This window comes from Peromyscus leucopus, chromosome 18, assembly GCF_004664715.2.
Source record: "Peromyscus leucopus breed LL Stock chromosome 18, UCI_PerLeu_2.1, whole genome shotgun sequence".
Lineage (NCBI taxonomy): Eukaryota > Metazoa > Chordata > Mammalia > Rodentia > Cricetidae > Peromyscus > Peromyscus leucopus.
This window is the reverse complement of record NC_051078.1, coordinates 46,867,046-46,889,588: the sequence shown is the minus strand read 5'-3', so window position 1 is coordinate 46,889,588 and position 22,543 is coordinate 46,867,046. Positions and strand designations below refer to the sequence as shown.

Sequence of the window (22,543 nt, the reverse complement as noted above, 5' to 3'; positions counted from 1 at the left end):
CTTAAATTTATACCTTTGTAAGTCCAAGGTACTTTATGAGCATAAGTTCAAGTTCATTTGAAAAGAGGCTAGAGGTTATGAAGTAACTAGAGGGAGAATTTACTGGAACCAGAACTTATTTAGTAGTACTCTGACAGTTTGTTGTCCATTTAGTAAAATGTCTTGATCATAGAAAATTAGTATGAACTGACTCCCACAAAATAGTTTTTAAATATTGGGACAAAGAAAACATTCCTGAAAAAATATAAGTTCATAACCAAAAGCATTTTAACAGTGTTGTCAAAAGTATGATTAATATGCAGAAGGTGAAAGTACCTTTAGCAATCACATTTTAAAAACAAAATGTGCTAGGGAAAACTGCTCAGTCAGTAAAACACTTGCTTTACAAGCACAGGGGCCTGAATTCAGTTCTAGAACCTACCATGCATGTTGGTAATCCAGCCTGGGAAGATGGAGACAAGTGGATCCCTGAGCAGACCAGCTGGCTGGCCATGGAGCCCTAGAAGTCTTCCCCCCTCTTTCCTCCCCAGTGCTGGGACAAGCATGAGCCACCACACCAGCCTGGCTAACAGCCATACCCAATCTCCAAAACTCTTCAGTCACTCACATTTTATAAACCTAAAGTTCTAGGTCAGATGGAACGCTTAAGGAACCATTTTTAAAAAACTTTTATTTTTAAGAAATGCAAGACCTGTACAACACCCAGTTGAAGGCAGACACAAAGGCCGTGGATGGACTGCCACCAAAGCTGCAGAGGAATGGCAACAGGAACTGAATTGTTTCCATTGTTGTGGCTGCAGGTACACATGGGACATTTTTAGGCCAGCTTCTCGAAACCCCGAGTTCATTGTAAGCATCCCAGGAGACTGATTTCTGTCAGGACTCCATTGGTGTCTGTGGGCTCCCACTTCCGCAAGGCCCACCGACAGACAAGCCTTTTGAGCTGCCAATAACTAGTCTCTCCCGTCTTCCAAATGCTTCGTTCACTAAAAGGAACCATGAGATAAGGACGTAAGACGAGAGCATAACACAGTAAGGTTCTGCTGTGAGGTGAAAACTTAGAAAACATTTAATACTATGTGAGAAAGTAACCAGCTTGGAAACCTGACCAATTAATGTACCAAATGAGTTACTCTTCTTAATTATCGTTTTATACTTCTCGGGCTTGTTCTAGAGATTTCTAACTCTGCCTTGGAACAGGACTCTGCTACAGACTTTTTTCCTCTGTACTGACCGCACATGTAATCTATACATACTTCACATCTATAAATTCAAATCAGCAACCCAGACAGATCTTAGAATCCTTACCATGGGAGGGAGAATCTAGTGAGGGCATACTGTCTGTAAAACACAGTAGGCAACCTTAAGACAGTAAGTCGTTCACTACTCTTCTGAGGGGAGGCCTTATCTTGTGAGCAGCTGGGAAATGAGCACATTTGTGCACCCTGGCACCAGGGAAGGGGAAGTCTTCCTGGAGACTGCTACATTTCCTTAAAGTTTTCCCAGGAAGCCTTCCCACTTCAAGTATGAAGACAAACTTTCTGAAGTCAGCACTACAGGATGCACACTGGACATGCCTTTGCCATCCACATAGCGCATTAAATTCCTGCCCAGAAAGAGCAGGAGCTTGAAGGTTCTCACCTGAAGAGACAGTGCTTATGTCCCAAACTCGAAGCCCTTCTTTCTGACCTCCAAAGGCATAAACAAATGGCAAATCAGGACAACATGAAGAACAAAAGAGAACTCCCTGGGGAGAGAAGAACAGAAAGTCAGTGACTTCCTTCCAGAGAACTAAGTGAATATACACATGGTTTTGAACTGCCGTGATACTCTACTCTACTGCCAATGTTACACATGGAACCCAGTGCCCCCACACACTAAGTACTCCCCATCTGTTAAAGAATGCTTACTCTAAATGTTTTGCTTAGATATATATATGAAATCAACTTCAATGTAGTAAATAAAGAGCCACCAATAGCTCAAGTGCTCCAAGTTCTAAGATTTCCTGAGACAGATAAGCTATGGCCACTTCTCTATGTCCTTTTCCCATTCTTCTTGATCCTGTCAAGACTATTAAGCTTGTGAACCAGAAAGGAGTTAGATAGTAACTGAATTCTTTAAAATTCTCTAAGTTAGAAACTCCCACCAAACTTGACTAGCTCAAAATTAACTTCAACACATCCTTGACTGCAGTGATTGCCAGGAAAAGACATCAAAATACATCAGAAACACAATGAAAGAATCAGGGAGATGCTCACCATTTTCATGTCTCTAGAATGAATGAGACTTGGCCTGTCTCCTAGGATGTCCCAGATCTTCACATATTTGTCTGCTGAAGCAGTCACGAGGCAGCCCTTGATCTGACTGCTCAGATCAAGACCTGGAAGATAAGATTAGTTCAGGAGCTACTGCCTGAAATTTAGATTTATTTTGTCATAACAATGCATTTGAAAAAAACATCATTCTTGCTCACCAGAGATTTCATCGTTGTGTGCATTAAGTGTAAAAATTGGCTTATCTGAACGTGCATCCAGATTATACACAAAGCCGTCATCTGTACTGGCCTGCAGAGTAAAAAGATGGACAAGATCAAGTTATATGACAATAAAATCTGGCAATGGAGAAGTATGTAAATTACAGTAAAAACCTATTTATCTGTAGACTTTACTAAACATGAACAACAGACACAAGAACTTACTTTTTGTTTATGAAGCAGGAGAGAGCAGGGTTAGAGACATGGGGACACAGAAGTGGCAGTCACTGCACAGGGCAGGAGGAACACCTGGGGTGGGGCGGGCTGGCACAGAGGCTTGCTGAACATGGCGGCTGCAGGTGTGAGCCGAGGAGCACACAGAATGGGAGGCAGAGGAGGAAAGAAGGATGTCGGGAGCCAATAAGGAACTTAGAAGATGATGTGATCCCATCACGTCTCAACACTGTCACGGCAGTGGACTTCCATGGAAATAAGCTACGAGGCTCTCAAGAACTGGGGAGCAAAGGAAGCATAGGGCAACACCACAGGATGGGGTGGGAACCGAGGCTTTGAATGCTAGCTGTAGGGTCAAAAACCAAGACTGGACCTGGCCTCGGTTCCCAGCACTCACATGGTGGCTCAACTATCTCTACTGTAGCTCTGGGGATCTGATACCATCTTCTGGCCTCCATGGACACTGCATACACATGGTACACTTACACATACACAGAGGCAAAACACTCATAATGAAATGGAAAAAAAAATACAAACCAGAAAGAAGCCTTCAAAATCCTTTATGCAAAAGCTGGATTCAGGGGTGAACGTAATTGTGATGCATTAATCTCCTGTACCCCAGGATGAAATGACTAAGCATCTCTACTGAAGGTCCTAACAGCACCAATTCTTGCACGTGTTGTGCCAGTGATTTTCAGTCCGGTTCCTACAGTGGGAGCCTTCAGAGTCGGAGGGGGCGGAGATGCTGTTTGGAACTATTTAGCTGTACTCTAGGAGGCCCTGTAACGGCACACTTTTGTTCCCTACTGCGTCAGCGTTGAGCAGTCCCTCCTGCAACTGATAAAGTTCTCTTTCCTTGAGAAAAACTACACTCAAATGTTTAGAATAACCATAAAATGATCTTATGGCAACAAATGACCTTCTCAGAAACACTGTTTGAAAGCTTAATTTCTTAAAAAGTTGTCCTAAAACTGAAAAGTGTTCTTTTCTTGCTCCGTTTCCTAATTAGCTGGGACTGGAACATTTTACAATTTGTACATAAAGAAGCTGTGATACACTGCTATAAGCTCTCAGGAGGCTGAGGCAGGAGAATCACGCCTTTGAGGCTAGCCTGAGATACACAGTCACACTGTCCCAGAGTGGAAGGGAAGGGCTAAATGCACTTGGAAATGGCAATCCTATTTACTGACCAACTTTTCAATTTTTTTGATTTGAGGTGGTTATAAATTAGGAAAATAGTTTTATGTTGTACAGCTCTAAGAATACTTAAAAGCATTTAGATTAAATTTCATTATTTTCCCATAAACGTGATTGCGTACTACTGTTGTCTAAATATACTGCAAGGTACACCTTGCTTAAAATACATGTGTGTATAAGTTGTATTTTCTTAGGAACGTGGGCATTTAACATTACTGTGACTTCCGCTTTCCCGGGTTTTCATGAAGGCTATACCAGAGGCCAGTGAACGAACACATATACACATAAACTTTAAGTTTGCAAATGAAAAACAAGTAGAACCAGTTTTTTTTTTTTTTTTTTAAGTGAGACAACGGAACACATGAAATAATTAAGACAAAAAGGGAAATACAGAGTGAGGAATACTGAGGACAAAAGGGTGCACTAGGAAAAACAAGGATGGGGCATGGTGGGGAACGGAGGGTCCACCAAAATGAAGCCTAAAGGAAAATGCCATAAAGCAGCCGGGTGGTGGTAGTGCACACCTTTAATCCCAGCACTTAGGAGGCAGAGGCAGGCAATCTCTGAGCTTGAGGCCAGTCTGGTCTACGGAGATAGTTCCAAGACAGCCAGGGCTACACAGAGAAACCTTGTCTCAAACCCCCAAACCAACCAACCAAACAAAAACAAACAAAAAGGAAATGCTACAAAGGAACCTGTTAATCTGTATGCTAATTAAAAGGCAAATGCCTCCCCTCTTTGAACAGTATTCTCTCTCAGAACATACTCCTATGCTGCAAGACTAGGACTTTTCTTTTTCTTTGGTCGATGTTAGTGGAATCTTTAGAAAGTCTATTTCTTTCCATTTGGTAAGTAATGCTATTAATCATCTCTAGAGTTCCATTTACACATAAGGATTTAAGTAAGAGTATCTTCTGATGTTTTTTCCATTGAAAAGCACCAGAAGTAGGTAGAAGCAGGAGGATTTGCAAGTTCAAGGCCAGCCTAGGCTACACAGATCCTATCTGAAAATCTTGAAACAGAATATTATGATGATTAATTTTCTAATATTTTTGTAGGTAAGCCTTTGCATTGTTAAAAAACATTGTTTTCAATTCTAAGACCTAGAAGCTTTGTACTTCTAAACAGAGAAATGCTTTTCTGAAAATCTCAGAAAGTAAGTTTTAAAAACCTGAAGCAGCGCCGGGCGGTGGTGGCGCACGCCTTTAATCCCAGCACTCGGGAGGCAGAGCCAGGCGGATCTCTGTGAGTTCGAGGCCAGCCTGGGCTACCAAGTGAGTTCCAGCCTGGGCTACCAAGTGAGGAAAGGTGCAAAGCTACACAGAGAAAACCTGTCTCGAAAAAACCAAAAAAAAAAAAAAAAAAAAAAAACCTGAAGAAGCAACGTGCATATTCTTACCAAAAAATGACAGGGTGAGAAGTGGTTCCAGGTCACTCTCTCAATCTGCCCACTGAACCGCCACAGGCGATGGTTCTGGTTTGGATTTCGGCAATCATACAGAGCCACTGACCTGCACATATTGCAGGCCATGTTAGGGTTAAATATATTTTAGTGAAATGATAACAGAGCAACAACATTGTGATTCAGAATTCAATTATTTAAAGCCCATTTTAAAATTCTAAACTTAAAAAAAAAAAAGAAATATTACATTTATTGTGTGTGTGGGTGCCCATGTCGTTCAGAAGACATCTAATCCCTTGGAGCTAGAATTACAGGCAGCTGTGAGCCATCTGATGTAGGTGCTAGGAATGAACTTAGGTTTTCTGCAAGAGGAACAAGTTCTCCTAATGACTAGAACATCTCTCTAGCCCACCAGACTCTTCATTTTCTATCTTAGATTTATTTATGTATGTGAGTGTTTTGCCTACATGAATGTATATGCACTGGGGGGGGGGTGTCCCTGGAGGCCAAAGAGGGCCAAAGAGGGCATCAGATAACTGGAACTGGAGTTAGAGATGGTTGTGAGCTGTTGTGTGGGTGCTGGGAACTCAAACAGGATCCTCTGAAGGAACAAAATATGTTCTTAACCACTGAGCCATGTCTTCAGCCCCAAGAGTTGAATTTCACTGGTGGATTCAGGTTTTGTCACTTGAAGGCACTGTGGCTCTAACTGGAGCCTGACTTCTGCTGGTCAAAAATCTTTACTTACAGATGAGTCCTAGTCCCAAAGTCCTGGGCAATTCTTAGTTCCTTTTCCTAGGTAGGGCTCAGAGCCATGCAATTCAGGACCTAACCACAGCTCTTATCTAGCCAGGTTCTGTACTGAGGAACTTAGGGATACAGTCTGATTTTTCACAAATCACACTGTAGTAGAAATCTAGTAGAACCATTGCAGGGTACTAGGGTAAACACCAGAATGAATAGTTGTTTCCTAGAAGTACTTAGACCTTGAAGAAATCATTGTGGAAACTGATGGTTTTCTGCTGTTTTTGTTTTTTGTGAAGGAGCTTCACAACCTTTGCATGACTCTAGTCACAAGATGATCCTGGCACACCCGGAGCATCTTGAATTATGGGGTACTGAAAACAGTACACAATAAAAACTAAAGTTCCAGGGAAGTGATGCTTTCCTTCAGAAAACAGGTTACATCAGGGGCATTGGCACCCGAACTTGTTTTACACAAAAAAACAACTTTTGTGTGACCATCAGCCTTTGCACGGCTGTTTGATGTTCAGCTCATAGAAACTTTTCCTCCCTGTTGCCAGAGAGCCTAAAATTACATTCTGGAGTGACCCCCTTTCTTTGACTGACCTCTGCAACACAGAATAGCCTAGCATCCCATCTTAGGAAAACTGGAAACAAACTCTTGTAAAGGATGGAGTCAAAACAAAGACTGCTAACTGGTTTGATTCCATTGGCTGTCCCTCCCACAGATGCCACCTGTAAAAAGGAGAGCACGTGACAGGGCTCCTGCAGTTGATGGCAGCTCCAACTACATTCCAATTAGATGCCTTTCTCCTCTGCCATGTGATGTGTGAATGCTCCCCATGGAAGAGCACATCTCCCACTCCATGTACCATGTTTCATGGCAGGAAGTGATCTAGTTCCGAACCAAATCTCCAAAGGCCTTGGTATTTCTGCCTTTGGAGAATCAAGTGTCTCTGTTTAGCCTAACCAAGCCATTGTGAGCATTTACCAGCTGAACTCAGCCTACATGGGCAGAATCTCAAATGGCATAATTGAGAAATGTTTGTCTTAAGTCACCAAGTTTAGGATTGCTTTTATCACAAAAATGGCTTACTCCTACATCCTTTGAAAACCAGAGAAGTTAGATTATTATGACAAAACCACATTTCTCTTTGGAAGGATCGGGATTGAAAAAATAGCACTATGCATGTAGCTACCGCAATCGTACAACCTAAGCATCAGATGGCACCTGTCTTGTCTTGGAGTTGGTGCAGACAGAAGGTCTTGTGCATATTGGGAACAACTTCTGAGCTCCCCACCCCCCACCCCAAACACACACAAGTACTTTTAGATTAGTTTAAGCATAATGCAAGAGCAGAAAGAGAAATGCTTTCTTACTTATCGTATGACCCGGAAATCAGAGTTTGTGCTTCAAATGGATGAAACTGCAGAGTCTGGACCTAGAGGGAAGAAGGATGAAGAGATCGTCTTTACCCACTTTGAGTAACAGTGCTACTCCGTGGTGAGACACTCAGCAGTGTTTCTATGCATTCCTCTTTGAAATCCCAGTACTGTGCAATCTGCAGGGGGTTTTGTTGTTGTTTTGTTTTTTAGGAAGGGTCTCACTATGTAGGCCTGGCTGGTCTGAAACTTGCTAGATTAGACTGGCCTCATGGCCTTGAACTCAAGAGTTTCACCTGCCTCTGCTACCTGACTGCTAGGATTAAAGGTATGAGCCACCATGCCTGGTCAAGAAACCAGCTATTAAATATTCAAAAAGGGAAACCATGTTCTCAAATAAAAGCTAGCACTTACAGGAATAACAGCACTCCTCAAACCCTGTGATGGATTCCTTACATCCCTCAGAAGAACGGGGAGAAAAGTAGAATGGATTGGGCAAATGCACAGGCCTCAAAGTCCAACTGTTTATAGTACATCAGCACCCTGAGCAGAGTTTTGTAGCTACCCATCTGCTATAACCTTTCTTTATTACTGCTGTAACTGACAACCATACTCCCTTAACCCCAGGGACCTCTGTGACCATGTCATAGGGTCACTATTCTGTAGATTAGAGGATTATATCTGTCACACAGGGCTCTCTGAACCTCAGTGGTATAACTGGTGAAAGCACTTTGTAAATCACAAAGCCATATGCAAATGTCCAGATTGTTTTAGCCAATGAGCCGCCAGGTTGTTCAGAAGCCTTCCTTCACTAAGTCCCCGTACCTTGTCTGTGTGTGCAGTCAGCCTGGCTGCTGGCTTCCCCACAGACATATCCCAGAGAATGACGGTGCTGTCTGCTGACGCACTGGCCAGAACGTTTCTGAGAAAAGGGAAGAAACAAATTAGAGAAATCATTTTTAAAAACAAAGCAATATTGCCGGGCGGTGGTGGCGCATGCCTTTAATCCCAGCACTCGGGAGGCAGAGGCAGGCGGATCTCTGTGAGTTCGAGGCCAGCCTGGGCTACCAAGTGAGTTCCAGGAAAGGCGCAAAGCTACACAGAGAAACCCTGTCTCGAAAAACCAAAAAAAAAAAAAAAAAAACACAAAGCAATACATATATAAGGAGTTCACTTATAATCAAAGCAGTAAAATATTAGGAATTTAGAAAACAAAGCTTAAGAATTACATCCTGAAAACTAGAAAAGATTATCAAAATAAGTGAAAAAACGTCAAAGTGAAAAGACCCTTCTCCACTTGTACCGGAAGATGTAATACTGTTGAGATGGAAACAGCACCTATAGGCTGAGCTACAGGCTGATTACAGGTCCACCCACACACTGAGAGATTCAACCCACTCTGCTCCAAAGCTTAAGTGGCAAGCCGATTCTGAAACTTCTAGCCTGTACAAGGGACCCACAAACAAAACTGGGAAGCACATATTTCTCAATTTTAAAATGAATGGAAAAGTTAAGATTATCACAAATGGACAGACCTACAGACTGACCATACAGAAGTAAATTTCAGAAAACACACTTGCTGTGAGGCACTGGATGTGGGTGTCAGGACCAAACCCGGGTCCTCTGTAGAGCAGTGAGCGCTCTCACCACCGAGCCACTCCTCCCGCTGTTGTGTGTTTGGTTTTGGTTTTTCCCCCCTTTCTTTCTTTCTTTTTCCGAGACAAGGTTTCTCTATGTAGCCCTGGCTGTCCTGGAACTCACAGAGATCCACCTGCCTCTGCTTCCCAGGTGCTGGAATTAAAGGTGTGAGCCACCATCGCCCACTGTTTTGTTTTTTTAAGATTTGCTCTATGTTGCCCAAGTTCTCTCAGATCCTGCACTAAGCAGTATTCCTGCCTCAGGCTCCCAGGTAGCTACAACTAGATGCCTGCTGCCCGCTTAGCAGTGGCTGGTTTAATTTGCATTCCTCAGTGACTGATATTTTTGATTTTTAAAAGTGCCAAGACAATTAAATGTTCAAGTTTGGGGAATGACAGTGTTGACCGTATTTCCAACAAATGATTCAAGGACAATGGAATATCCTTGTGAAAAAGTCCGGCCCCCACCTTAGCACCCATACCCCTCAAAACAGATGGCAGGCTTCAGTATAGGAGCTAACACTATAAAATCTCAGGACACTTTCATACAAATTTTGATGACCCCGAGTTAGCAAAGTTTCTTGGATGCAACAGAAAATGTATGATCGACAAGAATAAACTGGACACCTTCCACAGTAAAATGATTTCACAAGGGAGATATCTGGAAACTCACTTCTAGCTAGGTATTACTTCAGAATATGTAAGAGACTTTTACAATTCAAATGAAAGAGACATTTTCCACGAAGAAGGTGTACACAGTGGTCAGTAAGCACAGAGAGCTCCACGTCTCTCCAGTCACCGAGAACGCACCTATTATAGTTCCAGCAGACTGGGAGCACGGAGAGCTCCACGTCTCCCCAGTCACTGAGAATGCACCTATTATAGTTCCAGCAGACTGGGAGCACGGAGAGCTCCACGTCTCCCCAGTCACCGAGAACGCACCTATTATAGTTCCAGCAGACTGGGAGCCGAGGCAGGAATACTGCTTAGTGCAGGATCTGAGAGAACTTGGGCAACATAGTGAGACTATACCATAAAAACCATGCCAGGTGGAGTGGTACATGCCTTTAATTCTCAATACTTTTGACAGGAAGTGGAATGGTGGTTGCCAGGGCTGGGGGAGCAGTGGTGGAGGGTGTGGGGGAGGGAGAGGCAGAGTTTGGGTATTTATAAGGTCCAGTTTCAGTCTGGAAGACAGAAAAGATCTGAAGATGGATGGTGGTGGCATTTGCACAGTATGAATGTACTGACTCACTGAACTTAGAAAGGGGTCAAGAGATGATGTTATGCTGTAAATCTCTGACCCTAACTTAAGGTGAGTAAGTGGGTGATGTGAGAAAATGAAATAAAGTTTGATGAGAAGCAACAGTATCCTGTGGCATCACTGGTACTGCAGTACACATCTCCCAGTGATGGGGAGGATGGGACATGGTCCCCAGGTTATGTTTTGTTTTCTTTTTTTTTGAGACAGGGTTTCTCTGTGTAGTCCTGGCTGTTCTGGAATTCTTTGTAGACCAAGCTGGCCTCGAACTCACAGATCTTCCTGCCTTGGCCTCCCACGTGCTGGGATTAAAGGCACGTGTTGGCATCACCTGGCTGGTTCCCAGGTCTGTAAAGGGCACCTTTGGCGAAGTCTGATGGGATGAGGGCTACAGCTGACCAGCACAGCTGCTGCCCCGGGGCGGTGCAGACTCAGGAGAGGAGGAGGAGGATGGGCAGAGGCCCAGCGCAGGAGACAGTACAGCGCAGGCATGAACTAGAACAATCTGCATCATATGAATCCCATCCTTTTACCTGATTGTCTTATTCCAGGAAAGGTCAAGGACAGCATCAGAATGTCCTTCTGCTGAGGAACTCTGTAATAATTATTTTAATTATTTTTTTGTATTAAATGTCACCCATCACAAACTTCCTTTCTATTAGCGTTATCATGGTAAATATTCTTTTAAGAAAGAAACTACAGCAATTCAAAATCTATCAACACTGCCTTTCACCTCTCTCTAAACCTATTTTAAAAACTACAATTAATATAGATAGTTGGAACTCACCACAAAAGCTGCCAAATAGAAACTAAGTTCAAAACTAGCATTTGGTAGAACAGCTACTCTACATGAAGGCACATTACCCACATCACCTGTTTGTGATATTACATGCCAACAAGTTTCATGCAACCAGAAAATATATGGGCTTTCTGAAATTAGAAATTATGCTAACTTGTAACTTCCTGTCTTGCTCTACCAAAATTGATTGCCAAAAATATATGTTCTTATGTCCCCTCTCCAGCGACTCGGCCTATTTCTCTGTTACTGTCTGCTCCTCCTTACCTTCTTCCCTTTCTTCTTCTTCTTCTTTGAAAGCTTACTCCCCAATGTGAAGACTGGCTCTAGAGAGTCCACTATATCCAGGTCCCACACCTCGATAACAGGGGTCATGTTTCCCACTGCAATGTAATTTCCTACGGAAACAAACGATGCACTTGGCTGACACAGCGGGCACCAAATCTGCCAGTCTGGCCCATCACACGGGGCACTTGAGCAGTGCTTCTCAAACCCACTGCTTCAATTCGGACTCCTGCAGTTCTAACAACTCCCAGGCCACTGCTGAACTGCTCATTTGAGAGCTGTAATTCTAGACATGAAGGCTCAATCCTTCGACCTAAGTCACGAAATTTACTGCAGTTAAGCAACAACCCTTGCCCTTTCCTCCAGGGACTGCTGCAGGGGTGAGGGTCAAGGGAGACTGGGCACCAGTCAGCCTTGCAGTACGATACAGTCATCAGTATGGCAGTGCTGACTCTCCTGAGAAGCATCGACAGGGCAGGAAGGTGTGCAGAGACGGCCGAGGGAGCCACCGAGCAGCAGCTTCCTCGGGCAGGAGTCCTTGTTCACTTCTATCTGCTTTTCTTCTATCTGCTTTTGAGACCAAGTCTCACTTTACAATCCAGGCTGGTCCCAGCCCCACTACCATTCCATACCTGGCTCATTTGAGTGTTTTCTGAGACAGGTTATGTCCCTAAATTCCAGCTGGTAACATGATACCACTTTACACTGCGCTTTCACGAAATCCAATAGTTCTACAGTCAAAAAGCTTTCAGATAGCACCTTTCAGCCCACAGTGTAGCAGCTTATCTAAACTCTGGAGGCACACAGATCCCAAACCACTGATGACATTTCACTAGGAATGATGAAGTACCACTTCACAAACTATCAGCAACACCTCTGACCCACGCAGAACAAACAAGTTTCCCAATTACCAGAGGAAGCATCTGGGCTAGGATCAAAATTCAGCCATTCCACACTCAGAGGGTATGCGGACAGGAGAATGTCATGGTGTACGTAGAAAGACTCCTCTTCTTGATTGTACACTGAAAGGATTGGGGAGAGAGACTTTAAGGAATAGAAGACTTCAGAAATTACTCCCGCCTCACAAGAACACTGTCCTATTAAGACAGGAGATGCTGCTGGAAGGAAGCGTCATGGTCACTACTGCCACAGGAAGTCTGTCCATCCAGTCTAATTATTCTCATCTCCTGGCATTTTCCATGAACACTGCCAGCCAGATAAATGATTCTGCCATCTACTTCCTCTTTACAAAAATCACTCCATGAGGAGGACTGACATCTGCTAAAGCTCTAGCTGACTTTATGTCTGAAAGAACAAACAAACAAAAAAACCTTGGAGAAAAATAATTTTATTTAGAAATTTAAACTCCTACCAAAAATTATTTCAATAGTGTACGAAGACTAACAATGTAGACCCGCAGCCTGTCAAATATGGCAACTCACTCTTTAACATTCACACAAAGGTGAGGAGCAAAATCACGTCACCAAAAAGTACACAATGGTGTGATGACAGAGAGCCCAATCAGCTAAGTTCTACTCGCCCTTGTCTCCTTAACAGCTCTTTATTGAGGAAGAAGTGAGAAAATAAGCTAAGGCTCTTTATTTAAATTCTCAGATCTCGCCGGGTGGTGGTGGCGCACACCTTTAATCCCAGCACTCGGGAGGCAGAGCCAGGTGGATCTCTGTGAGTTCGAGGCCAGCCTGGGCTACCAAGTGAGTTCCAGGAAAGGCGCAAAGCTACACAGAGAAACCCTGTCTCGGAAAAAAAAAAAAAAAAAAAAAAAAAAAAAAAATCTCAGATCTCTGGTTATGGAACAGATTCTAGGATTGGGAAATTTCACGTCAAGTTCTACCACATTAGCCCCTGCTGAGAAGGCACCGTCCTGCAAAAACATTAGCTGCCACCGTGCTCGGCGTACACTGTAAATTAAACTGGTGAGGATACAATGGTCTCAGATGTGCATGCATAAAAGCCAATACATTTTATTTTTAAATGATAGTTTTCGTTTGAGACAGAATTTTGCTAATTGGCTGGGCTTACATGGCTTCTCTAGTCTCGGACTCCTAAATGCTGGATTACAGGCCTACACTACCACTCCCACCTACAATTGGTCTTAAAGAGAAATTAACCTATGTTGTTCAGTTAACACATCTACAGTTTAAAAACAGGAGTTAGAACAACTTCACATTATATATGCTATTGAAAACCTTATTTTAGAAAAATTTCAGTACTGACAGAACACAATGATCTGTGGAATAAAATGGCTTCCTACAGACCACTGGTTCTCAACCTGTGGGTAGTGACTCCCATTGTGGGGGTGTCAAATGACCTTTTCACAGGGGTTACCTAAGACCACTGGAAAACACAGATATTTACATTATGATGCATAACAGGAGCAAAATTGAAGTTATGAAGTAGCAACAAATAATTTTATGGTTGGGGGTCACCACAACATGAGGGACCATATTAAAGGGTCACAGCATTGGGAAGGCTGAGATCCACTGCTATAGACAGCCTGGAAGGTCTGTAGGAGGCACAGAAATCCAAGTTAAGAGTGCTGGCAAGATTGCTTCCTAGGTATGTGCCTCCAAGTCTAAATTCAACCACCAGGGGGAAGGAAAGAAGCAATTCCTTCAAGTTGTCCTCTGACTGATGCACGCACGCCCACACGCACCCACACGCACGCACACGCTGAGTGCAGCAACATGGCTCGGCGAGTACAAGTTCTCTGCCGTCTGCCCTGAGAGCCTGAGTTCCATAAGTAAAGGAGGGAGTGAACCAAGAGGGCAGAAGTGGGGCCGGGAAGCTCAGTACATTAGTGAGCTTTGCTTAGCACGCCAATCCAAGACCCCCAGGTTTGCCACCAAGCACCGGGGAAAACAAGACAACCCAAAACTAACACACAAAAACTAATGTAACTCAGGACGCCACCAGAAGGGGCCAGTGAGCACCAAGCCTGAAGGGTTTGCTCTTTTCACTCTGCCATGTCTCAGCTGAGCCACCTCCAGCTTCAGTTTCTAGGCGGACAGGCAGAAGACGGACTGAGGGAAGCAGGTGTCAGGGCAAGTGGACTGCTCACGAGGCAAGTGCTCAGAGGAAGGACAGAAAGAAGGAAAACATGGGGACAAAGCACCCCACACACCTGGAGATATATTTTTAGTATATAAAACATACTTCACACTAAAAATACCAAAGTCCTGCAAGTTATTTAATGTTAATAAAAAGATCTGCTATGGGGTGGTGATGGAGCTGTGTGCCTGTCTGGTATGGAGTCATGAGTCATCCCCAGCACTGGAAAAAAAATCTGACCTAAAGTTTTCGAGGCAGATTCCTTTAGAGCCTCCCCTCTGGCTTAGGTGCAGGTATTTTCTAAACTGACAAAAGTAACCAAGATGCTTTGGTCACAAAGAGCATGGTGGTGGGGACTAGAGAGATGGCTAAGTGGTTAGGACAGCACTTGTTGGTCCTCTCAAGGGCCCAGATTCTGTTCCCAGCACCTACGTGGTGGCTACAACCATTTGTAAGAACTCCAGTTCCAGGGGAACGGATGCCTCTTCTGGCTTCTGTGGACACTGCACACACCTGGTACACATACATACATGTAGGCAGACACATTCATACACATAATAAATAAAATAAATCTCAAAAAAAAAGGTAGCTCTGTGTTGAATTAGGAAGAAAATAGCATATTCTGTAAAGGAAACTATTACAAACAGCTTTTTAAAAAACGCAGAACAAGATCACTTGTTGTCTTGCAGAGGACCTGGGTCTAATTCCCAGCACTCTAGAGTTGCTCACAACCGTCTGTAACTCCAGTTCCAGGGATCTGACATTCTCTTCTGGTTTCCTTGGCACATGTACATGGTACACATACTTATATTCAGGCAAGTGGGCTGCTCACGAGGCAAGTGCTCAGAGGAAGGACAGAAAGAAGGAAAACATGGGGACATACACAAATAAATAATGAAAGAAATAAAAACAAAAACCTCTTCCCCAAAGGACCTACTTCTATAAACATTAAAAGAAACAGACATTTCAGACTACACATGCCTAGGATAACCTGCACAGGATGTGTGGTGTAGAACCGATCTGTGTCACAACTCAAAAGAGGTGCAGCAGGACCTGGCCTCTACAGTTGCATAGTAGTGGCCACTGCAATATTTTCACATCGCATGGAAAGCTTTTCGGTGGGGCATTTCCTTTACTCACCATGAACCTCTAAATTGCATTGCTCCTGTTCAGCACGGCCACAGATGATGAAGTTGTCAGTGGGCTTAATCAGGAAATCTTCATGCTCATATTGTTCCTAAGTGGGCAGGAAACAGTCACTGGCTAGAGACAGAGATTCAATAAGGTTTTCAACACCTAGGACCAATCTGAAAACTGATGTGGCTAAACATTTACCGTATCTTTCAGGGTGACATATGGATCTTGATCATTACTGCCATAGACCGTAAGACCCAACAGAGATTCACCAATAGTCTCGGCATCTGTAATAAGAAAAATTAAGATCATCTTGACAAAACCTTTTCCCCAAGACATCTAGTTCTGGACTTGGGTCTATTTATTTTATCCTTAACTGTATCATATTTGGGGAAAGAAACTGTACAAATTTCAAAGTCATTTCTATTTGACACCTGGAATGCATTCCCTCATAGAAGGCACAATCTTCCAGAGAAAGATTAACTCAAGAATTTAACCCTTTTGGAAAATATTCCAGCTCTGTTCAGATCCTCTAGCTTGTTCCACACAATTAAAATTCAAGGTGCTAAAGGGGCAGATTTAAGGGTCCAGAAAGAAAGAGTCCTGGAGATGCTGAAATCCACCACCCAGACAGGGGCTGGTGTGTGGGAACCCAGACGGCAGGCGGCAGGCTCACCGTCGCCAGGCTGCGCTGCAGGCAGTGCTCTCCACTGACGCTCCCGTGCTTCACGGCTCCGGAAATGGAGGAGCCTTCACTCCACCTTTGCGAGGGCGGCACTGAGCAGACCCACAGTGACCGTGATGGTCTGGACAGGAGGTGTCCTTGAAGGCCCTTGTGTTAGGGAGTGGGTTGCCAGCTGACAAGCTTCTAGGGAGTGATTAAATCTTCACAGTTCTGACCTAAAAACGGATTAACCCCTGCTGGATCTATAATATGATGGCATCATTTCCGGGTGGTGGAGGGCTGATGTGGAAGGCAAGTCAAATTCAAGCTGCTATGAAAAGAAACCGCACAGCACTCTGTCCACAGTATTGCATTCCCTCATCACTTGGGGGGCTACGGCAAAGTTAAGACCTCCCAAGGAAGAGGATCACAGCAGTTCCAACAAGCAAAAGACACAGAAATATCAAGACAGAGGACATAGTGAATAAAGAAGCACCATCTTTGGTACTTATATATTCTCCACTACATAATGAACAGAGCACATTCCCTCACTAGAAATCCTGGGACAGAGCATGGCAGTGAGTTCACTGTGCTGCAGACAAACTTCATACCAAGCTGATGTTGTGTGTATCAGGTCATTTGTTCTCCAATTTTATAAGTTGGGAGTTGCTGATTCTGAGAGAATTCTACTAGGTCCCAGAGATGCAGAGTAGTTGGGATTTACCCACTACAGACTTACTGACCCACTCAGGGTGATGGAGGTGCCGTCTACTTCTCACCCTCAAGACTCAGGTTAATGTCCCCGGGACCACACCAGAAGGCCACGAAGTACACCCACAGGGTCCCGGGACCACACCAGAAGGCCAGTGCCAGTGGTTTCCATTTATCTTATACTTCCTTTGCCAGTGGTCTCAGGCTCAGTTTCCCCCAGGCTTCCCACTGCATCTCCAATAGCCTCTGCTACACCTTCTTCTCCTCCTCATCTCCAACAATAGCGCTGTAGCCGCAGAGAACTCAGTCAGTTACAGAGGATCACCCCGACATGTGCAGTAAAAAGATGGTCTCTTTAGATCTCAACTTTACACCTTAGATCAGTGGTTTAGAGCTTCCTTCTAGACTAGGTCAGGAAACAAGTCCAAATCTTGAGGCAAATTATCTGCTCTGACCCCAGGGACAACAAAACAGACTAAAGCTTTGGGATGCAAACAGCAGGATCTAGAACGCTATGAGCAGACCCACGAGAGATGAGCCACTTCTCACCTGGGTTGTCCTCTTCGTCATAATTGTCCAAGTCATACTCAGCCAGCTCATCATCATCTAGTGTACGGTCATCCTGTGGGTCGCCATCCTCCAGGGGCTCCCTAGGCCGTGCCTGGTGGGTACGGGCACTCCTAATGCCGTCTTCTGAAGGACTCCCCGACTCCTCTTCCTCACTGCCACCTTCTTCTCTGAGTGAAAACAAAAAGGGAAGTCACCCAGGGGGCACCACCCAACAACAAGCATCTGACACACTAACCTGGATTTGACTACAGGCAGCAGCACTTGGAAACTCACTGTAATTTTTCCTTTGCTTCAGCGATGAGGCGCTTTACTTCCTCTTTACTTAGCTCTACCTACAAGGGAGCAAACACTTCATTAGAACATATTTTGGAAATCATTAGAAGCCTTCGAACGAAATCTTCAAACAACTGTAAACTCTAACTTTTAAGAGCCATCAAGAAAATCCTGCACATTGATCAAGGCTCTAAATTTAAGTAGATGGAGCTTGTACAGGTCCTTATGATTAAGGCCCCTCCCACCTAATACTGTCCAGAAGTCATGCTCACTCTGCTCTACCTTCCTCAATATTCGAAGAGGCTAACTTTTGTAAAATGCATCTGTGGTAGCCTACTTTTCTTCCAACTATCTCAAACTCCAAGGGCACCTCCCTGTCTTGTCAGTGGTCATCCATTAACAAACAATGTAACAGTGGTCCTCTGCTTTTCCCCCATCATCACTGCCAAATGCAAATCAATTCTTTCTTGTAACCGATTATACCCTCCAAAGTCCCCCATCTCTAATCTTGAGTTCCTGCTCAATTTTCCCAGCTTCCAGTAAGATTTCCTATCTGGGCATCTTTTGTTCTCACAGAGTTCAAAACTGAGGCCACTCTCTTCAAAACTGCCATTCCTTACCCAAACAACGATTCAGTGCCTTTAAAACACCTAACACTACTAAATTAAGCTTGTAAAGGCCAACAATGGCTTGGAATTGTATACTTAGGTCCACAGTGTGACGCTGGCCATAATGGCAATGCTCCACGACCAAAGGTGAATCAATTGCTCCGTTTCTACTAAAGACTCTCCAGTTCTTCAGTGGCTCATACCTATAACTCTAGTATTTAGGAAGCTGAAGCAGGAGGACTGCCATACGTCTGAGGCCACAGTGGGCTACAAAATTAGCCCTGGTTTCCAAAACAAAAATAAAAACCTTGTATTACAAGAATCCTCCCGAGAATGACATTCTACCTTGGCTGAGACAGCTCCAGAAATCAAAGGTTAGAAAACACTGGGGAGGCAGGAGCTCAGTCAGCAAAGTGTTTGTTGAGCAAGTTTAAGGACCTAAGTTCCATCCCAGAACTCACTTCAAACTAGGTGCAGTGACAAGCACACCTGTAATCTCAGCACTGGGGCTTAGTGACGGGGGGATTTCTGGTGCGTGTTGGCCAGCCAGTCTATCTCAGTTGGCTAGCTCTGGGTTCAGTCAGACAGCACACACAGAAACACAAGAACCTGGGCATACACACAAAAAGGTTTTGTACTGCTTGGGGGTGGAGAATGAGAACTAGGGATTTTTAGGACTCCCCTTCAAATACTTCAAAAGCTGTATGTCCCTTTAAAAAGGAAAGCCGTTTCCTTTTGGACAAATGCGAATGAGGTGATTTCTTGTCTCTATTCTATGCATTGATTGCCTGCTGTAGGCAAAACACCAAAGAAAACAGTGACTAAACACTGTCTGCACTCTAGTGCAATTTACACCTATAGGGAGTGTTTCCATCCCTCGACCGCTGTAAATTCATATCCAGGCCACTCCCATGCTTATCACACGGGGAGTTATCACCCAGACACCCTCTGACATCCAACACAGTGGAAAGCCAAGTGCAGAAAAGACCTCTGCCCTATTTCACTCAAACACATCCCGGAACCCTGAGCACCACCTGGCTTGCAGAAAGCACTTAGTACGACGAACAAACCCCGAGTAACCGCCTCCTTCCCTACAGCCTCCAGCTTTTGTACTTCTTTCTTAATGTATCACACTGACACCTTGTCCTCCCTGACCCAAAACGTTCCAACCCGGATCACCCTAAGAAATTCCTAAACAGCAAGCACCCCGCCCCCTTCCGGTGCCTACAGTCCACGTGCTCGCGAATTTGGGGGTGGGGCCGGGCTTCCGGCTCCGGGCAGGGAAGAGGCGCAGTCCCTGCTCATCACTTCAAGTGGCTACAGTCCGGCCGACTCAGGCAGGTCGCCGCCGCGCGGCTCAGGCCGGGCGCCTGGGTCCCCACGCGGGGCCGACCCCGTGAGCGTCCCCCAGGCGCCTCCCCATGCACAGGCCTCACCTTGTCCGGCGTCTCTTTGGCCACGCCGCGGCGGACCCAGGCCACGCAGGTCACTTGGCGGCTGCGGTTCATGATCCTCGGCGACAACGCGTCTGAGGCCGGCCACCGGGTCGCCGGGAGAGACTAGGCTGAGCTCCGCGGGAGGGGCAGCGCGCAGGCGCGGGCGCCCGCGTGGCGTCACTCGCAGGCGCCGCAGGGAAAGGGGCGGGGAATTTGCGGGCAGGGGGCGGGGCCGTACGCAGATGAGGAAGACGGTTTTCTGGGTGCTCGGGTGAACACGTCGTCATGGAGACAAAGATCTTTGGAATTGTAAGGGCCAGACGCACCACCCTACCCCACCACTCGGCTTTGATTGTCGTTCCATGGACTTAGAGATGACAAACGGGGACGTCTGTGGAATGTTTAGTTTAAGCTTTCGATAAAATGAGTTTAATTTTTCAAGGAGGTTCCGCCCTTATGTTTTCTTTGCTTTTTAACCCCCTACAGTATGGGGTTAAACCCAGGACCCCAGGCATGCTACATAAGCTCTCTGCCACAAACTACATCCTCGTCCTCGCCCCACCGCCTGCAGTTTTTGAAGAGGTTCTCAGTATGTAGCCCAGGCTGACCTAGAACTCTGGGCCCTCTTGCCTTAGCCTCCTGAATGCTAAACTTACAGGCATTCATTGAGTCGACTCGCCCAGCAGTTAGTTTCATTACTGACGGCTAATTTCTCATAGTAAAACATTTAGCACCTGAACCGGCATGGTGGTGTGTGTCTTTAATGCCAGCATGGTTGCCACTGAATGAAAATAAGAAATAAAAGGAGGACATGGCTGCTTCTAAAGGGATTGAGGTTTTTAATTATACATATACAGAGAATACAGGCAGAGACATCTGGGAGAGTCCAGAGTGAACGTGGCCAGGCCAAGAGACTAGCCAAGAAGTAAAAGGCAAAGGGGTTATGTAGCCAAAATGGCTGGATGATATATGTAAGAGCCGCTGGCGAAAGATCAGTTCAGCCCTTGGGCTGGAGAGTTCAGGGTAAGGGGTAGGGTATGCCAGCTAGGAGGACCCAGTATTAGGTGGGACTGAGGGAGACTGGAAGCCAGAGTCTGCTTGATATGCTAATAAGCACCTTGGTTGTTTGTCCCGGATTTGAGACCTAACAGCCACCAGTTGGAGGCCAGCCAGGACTGTGAAGCAGCTATGAAGCAAGACTTGGCTAAAAATGCCCCCAAGTCCTCTGTCTTATTTTGTTGTTGTTGTTGTTATTGTTGTGATGAAACACCATGACCAAAGCAACTAGGGAGGGGAAGGTTTACTTTACTTACCCTTCCATATCACTGTTTATCACAGTAGGTGCCAAGGCAGGAACGCAAATAGGGCAGGAACCTGGAGTCAGAAATTGAAGCAGAAGTCCTAGAGGAGTGCTACTTACTGGCTTGCATTTTCATGGCTTGCTCAGTCAGCTTTCTTAGAAAAACCCAGGACCAACCACAGTGAGCTGGGCCCTTCCACATCAATCACCAATTAGAAAAAACGCTACAGGCTTGCCTACAGGCTGGTCTTATGGAGGCATTTCTCAGTCGGGTGTCTCCTCTCAGATGACCCTTGCTTCTGTCAAGTTGACATCAAACTAGCCAGCACACCCTACTCTCCCCAAAACAGCATCCATGAATTATCACAGTTATTAATTGTAGCAAACACGTTGTGCTTATTGAGTTGAAGATACAATTTTAAGTGCCCCACATTAAAATGGTCATCTTACCGTGAAAATTTGCATATGCCATATACATATGCATATGTAATCTCTTTTGGAGCCACATCCCCAACTCCATCATTTTTATTATCTCGTAATCTTATTATCTTAATCCATTTTGAGTGTGCAATTTGTTAGCACTCAAACCTGCCCCTTGAGGACCTGGCCGGTGCACAGGCGGCGCCTTGCCTGCTGCTCAGCATCATGTCTTGCGCTCATTGCTGCGTGGTCTTCCTGCGCTCATGCTGCATCCTCTCATAAAGGGCGGCTTTCTCTCTGTCTGCACACGATTGAGTCTGCACGTCCGCTCTCCCTCCTTTCCCATCTCTTTTTCTCTTCTTTCTCTTCTCTTCTCTGCTCTCTTCTTTCCCTTCCCCCTAATAAAATCCTCTACTTGAGCGCTGTCTGTATGATGTGAGTGACTCCACCGTGCCCTTGGCTCCACCTGCCAAGGCCGTCCCGCCGTTTTTAAAATAGGACACAATTTATGTTTTTAATTACAAATTCAGCAATAATAAACAGGTGAGAAACCCTGTGTTTAGACTAGCACACATGAGTTGACATCTTTCTTTTTACTGTGCTGGGGTTGAACCCAGGGCCTCGTGCACACTAGACAAGAACTACCAAGACCTACACTTCCTCTATGAACTGACAACTTAGTAGGAGTGACTTGTAAATGCTTAGCTAAGGTTGGCTAAATGGGTTCATCTGGCATATGTTTGAGTATTTGATTTTGGGGTTTCCTGTGGCAGTTGCTCTGTTAGTTAGCTGCGGCTCAGGTCCGTTTTGTGCCCAACATAGTGCCGATGCGAGGCAAGCACTTGATAAATATTTTAATTTTTGTCAAACGAATGAACAAATTAAAGAATAGAAGGTAAGCTAGCTAGACAGCTATTTTGGGCCTACACAAACTACCCTCCTTTTC

The 22,543-nt window shown here is 44.9% G+C and overlaps 1 protein-coding gene across 2 annotated transcripts; it reads right to left on the bottom strand.

Moving 5' to 3' along the window:
- Nucleotides 1–650: 650 nt before the first annotated feature.
- Pwp1 (PWP1 homolog, endonuclein) lies at nt 651–20,055 on the bottom strand. 2 transcript variants are annotated; one of them, XM_028883647.2, is made up of 15 exons: nt 19,878–20,055; nt 17,834–17,892; nt 17,540–17,727; nt 15,817–15,902; nt 15,622–15,718; nt 12,324–12,434; nt 11,395–11,525; nt 10,865–10,926; nt 8,259–8,355; nt 7,431–7,492; nt 5,304–5,415; nt 2,474–2,564; nt 2,259–2,380; nt 1,642–1,747; nt 651–986 (listed from the first exon to the last, which is right to left on the bottom strand). In XM_028883647.2, the coding sequence occupies exons 1-15, from the start codon at nt 19,947–19,949 to the stop codon at nt 877–879; spliced, it is 1,506 nt and encodes a 501-aa protein (XP_028739480.1). In that variant the 5' UTR covers nt 19,950–20,055; the 3' UTR covers nt 651–876. The 2 variants fall into 2 exon arrangements, with proteins under 2 accessions (XP_028739480.1, XP_037052797.1); XM_037196902.1 differs by lacking the exons at nt 17,540–17,727; nt 17,834–17,892; nt 19,878–20,055 and adding an exon at nt 16,292–16,298.
- Nucleotides 20,056–22,543: the final 2,488 nt, after the last annotated feature.

Excerpts from the sequence above, each read along its gene's own strand:
- Pwp1 (XM_028883647.2), bottom strand. The coding sequence starts at position 19,949 with ATGAACCGCAGCCGCCAAGTGACCTGCGTGGCCTGGGTCCGCCGCGGC. Across the intron at positions 11,526-12,323 it reads TAGCCCAGATGCTTCCTCTG|GAAATTACATTGCAGTGGGA; the intron begins GTAATTGGGAAA and ends TTGTTTCCGTAG. Across the intron at positions 987-1,641 it reads CATAAGCACTGTCTCTTCAG|TGAACGAAGCATTTGGAAGA; the intron begins GTGAGAACCTTC and ends GGTTCCTTTTAG.